The sequence below is a fragment of the Habropoda laboriosa genome, unplaced genomic scaffold (assembly GCF_001263275.1).
Source record: "Habropoda laboriosa isolate 0110345459 unplaced genomic scaffold, ASM126327v1 scaffold22, whole genome shotgun sequence".
Lineage (NCBI taxonomy): Eukaryota > Metazoa > Arthropoda > Insecta > Hymenoptera > Apidae > Habropoda > Habropoda laboriosa.
The window spans coordinates 6,113,020-6,116,249 of record NW_017100261.1 but is presented as its reverse complement, the minus strand read 5'-3'; the positions used below and the strand labels follow the sequence as shown (position 1 = coordinate 6,116,249).

The 3,230-nt window shown below is 27.6% G+C and overlaps 1 protein-coding gene across 1 annotated transcript in view; it reads right to left on the bottom strand.

The window, feature by feature from the left end:
• Window positions 1-689: 689 nt before the first annotated feature.
• Window positions 690-3,230, bottom strand: part of LOC108572727 (probable ATP-dependent RNA helicase DDX27) — a 3,480-nt gene continuing 939 nt past the window's right edge. The window contains 10 exon segments of the mRNA XM_017935005.1: window positions 690-816; window positions 895-976; window positions 1,053-1,301; window positions 1,417-1,748; window positions 1,822-1,972; window positions 1,975-2,129; window positions 2,220-2,417; window positions 2,493-2,620; window positions 2,715-3,020; window positions 3,098-3,230. Of these exon segments, the coding sequence (XP_017790494.1) occupies window positions 723-816; window positions 895-976; window positions 1,053-1,301; window positions 1,417-1,748; window positions 1,822-1,972; window positions 1,975-2,129; window positions 2,220-2,417; window positions 2,493-2,620; window positions 2,715-3,020; window positions 3,098-3,230 (1,828 nt within the window). The 3' untranslated portion in view covers window positions 690-722.

Here is a 3,230-nt window from a genome sequence, read left to right as displayed (position 1 = left end):
TTTTTGATTCTTATGATTAAAAATAAAAATTTGTATTCATTATCAAAAACTTCAGGAAAGACATTGGGTACAAATTTGAATAGAATTCGAATATTTTAAAATGGGCCTAGGTTTTATAAAATTTCCTTTTTCAACGGTAGAATTTTTAGAATTAAGCATTAAACTGTAATAAACTTTAAGATGAGAATGAGAATTGTGTATGAGGCTGTGAATGGCGATGAATGTTTGATCTTATATAAACAATATAGAATTAACACATACCTATTACCTCTTCACTGAAATTACAGTACAATGCAAATTTTGCAGTTTTTAATTTTGTTTAAACGCTCATAAATATCGTTCTTTATTTTTCATGTACGAAGCATTGTTTATAAGCCATTAGCAGTACATTGTCACTATTTCAGCTTTATAAAATTTCATTTAACATTTCCTGAAGTAACATAGATTCAAATTTCTTTGAAATATATCACATTGTATTTTGTAGCATTATTAACAAATATCTATGTTTTCACAAGCATTTAATTGCATAGTACTGCAATTTTTTCAAACAGGTTATAGACTACGAAGTATACATATTCTGATGAAAAAAACCAATTAATTAGTGCTATTCATCTGTCAATCTGTGAGACATAAGTGACGCATTGTAACGGTTCTATAATAAAACAAATTAAGTAAAGTGGTATGTATTTAATAAGATTTAATTACAGATATAAAAGTTTGGTTTAACGTTTTTTAAAAGCTTTCCTATTATCTTTCTTTCCTGTGCTAAAACTGCTTGTCCCTTTTCTCTTACTTTGATTTTTTTTAACATTTGCTCTAAAACAGATAAAATAATTGTTTATAGAAGTAATATGCAATACTTTATTTTACCTTGTTATAATAAAATATACTTACTCGTAACGCATTCTTTTCACTGATTTTTTACTTGTATCTGTTAAATCGGCAGCAAATGAAGATTTTGACCGTTTTAGCGATGCTAAAATATAATCAGTATTATTTAAAAGAAGACAAAGTTACTATTTTTAAATTAAATATAATGTATTACAAAATACCTCTTCCGTTAGTTATAGATTGATTGTTTTCTGCTATTGTTCGAATTTTCTGTTGTTTATTCTTCTTTTTCGCTAGTCTCGCTTGATATGCCCCAATTTTTTCTAATTCTCTGTTGGCCCTATCTTCTGCTGTTTCTTTTTTAACTTGTTTAAATTTATTTTTCTTTTCTTCAACTATATTTGGATGTTCTTTGTTCTGTTTTTTCTTCTCCTTATTCGTTTTTGGTTTTTCATTCAATGATAATTTCTCTAAAAATGATAATATGAATTACTTTGATAATGTACATACAACGCGTGAAATTGTACAGAACTAATCCAGACAAATTTTACAGATTAAGTTCAGAAAAAAAAAATGAAATCAAACCTTTCTCTTCTTTCCTTTCTTTATGAGTCTGGAACCATGTTCTTTGAATGTCTTTATTATTTTCATTCTTCAATAAATTCTCTACCCGATTTGTTTGATTTTCTATTTTGGCTAATTCTCTTTCTTGTTTTTCCTCTTTCAAAATTTGTTCCACATCAGGTTCAAGAAGTTGTAATTTTTTATTATATTTTTCAATTATATCAGGTAGTATTATTCGATTTTTTACTGGATTTTTTGCATTTTTAATAATTTCCTTAACTAGCGAACGCTCCTGTTCTCCAGCTAAAGATACTGACACTCCAACACGACCAGCCCTAGCTGTTCTTCCAACTCTGATAAATAAATCATAAAATAGTTATCATTTTTCATAACACAAAAATACGTAAGCAAATTAAATATTAATACCTATGAATGTAATGTTGCATAGTGGCTGGCATTACAAAATTAATTACAGTTTTTACGCCGCTAATATCTAAACCTCTTGCAGCAACATCTGTTGCTAATAAAATATCTATTTCTTCGTTTTTAAATTTTCTTAATGTATAAAAGTAAATTATATTTTAAATACTTTGATATTTAATAATCCTAATAAAATATGAAGTCTATGAGCTTGTCTTTTTGTTTGTACAAACACCATTGCATGATCGTGAAACGTCCTACAAATTAAAGCAGCCAATATTGCTTCCCGATCCCCTTCCCTTTCTTTTCGTATCCTATATATTCAAAAATATACAACATATAAATGCATTAAATAAATATGAAAACAAACAATTATTTGTATATGATATAGTTTTACGATTTACCGGATAAATTCTTGGCGTAAATTAAAGGCAACATCTTGATTGCTATCTACAAATACTTTAATGGGCTTATCTAACGAGACAGCAGCCAAATCTTTTACTTCCTCAGTCATAGTAGCTGAAAATAAAATTGTTTGTCTGCTTCTTGAGCATTGTTGTACTATATATTTCATTTGCTCTGCAAAGTATTCATCTAACATCCTTAAATGAAATGCATAACAATTGTTTTATTACAATATAAGGAAAACGTAAATTAAATGTTTTCTCTTAATTTACCTGTCTGCTTCATCTAAAATAAGTACTTCAATACTATCTAGTGAGAATGATGGTGTGTTTTTTAAATGATCAATTAATCTTCCAGGTGTAGCTATTACAATGTCTGGGCTTTTTCTTAATACAGCTTCCTAATTTAAAATAAATAATAATAAATGTAATAAAAAGTATTTATTTATGTTATATGTATGTGATAGTAGTTTATGTTATAATATAATTACATACTTGAATTTTCACATCTAAACCACCAACAGATAATCCTACTTCAATTGTTGTAAATTGAGATAGCTGTTTTGCAACTTGATATACTTGCACACCAAGTTCTCTTGTTGGTACAAGTATAAGAACACGAGAAATAGCAGGACCACTTAATGGTCTATATAATAATCTTTCTAGAGTTGGTAACATATATGCTGCAGTTTTACCAGTACCTGTAGCAGCACAACCACATATATCACGACCCATTAATGCAACAGGAATGGTAGCAGTTTGAATAGGTGTTGGATGCACAAAGTTCATAGCTGTTATAGCCTGTAAGAAACATGTATTATAATTTAATATACATAATATAAAATTTTGAGTTTATACTTAATAAATTGATATTACACCTTTAATAAAGGACGTGATAAATTCATTTGATAAAATGTTGCATGAGGTTCTATGTTTGAATGCTCCTCAAAATCAATTGTTTCTTCTTCAATTTCTTTAGCAATTTTTTTCTTTTTACTTTTCTTTTCTTTT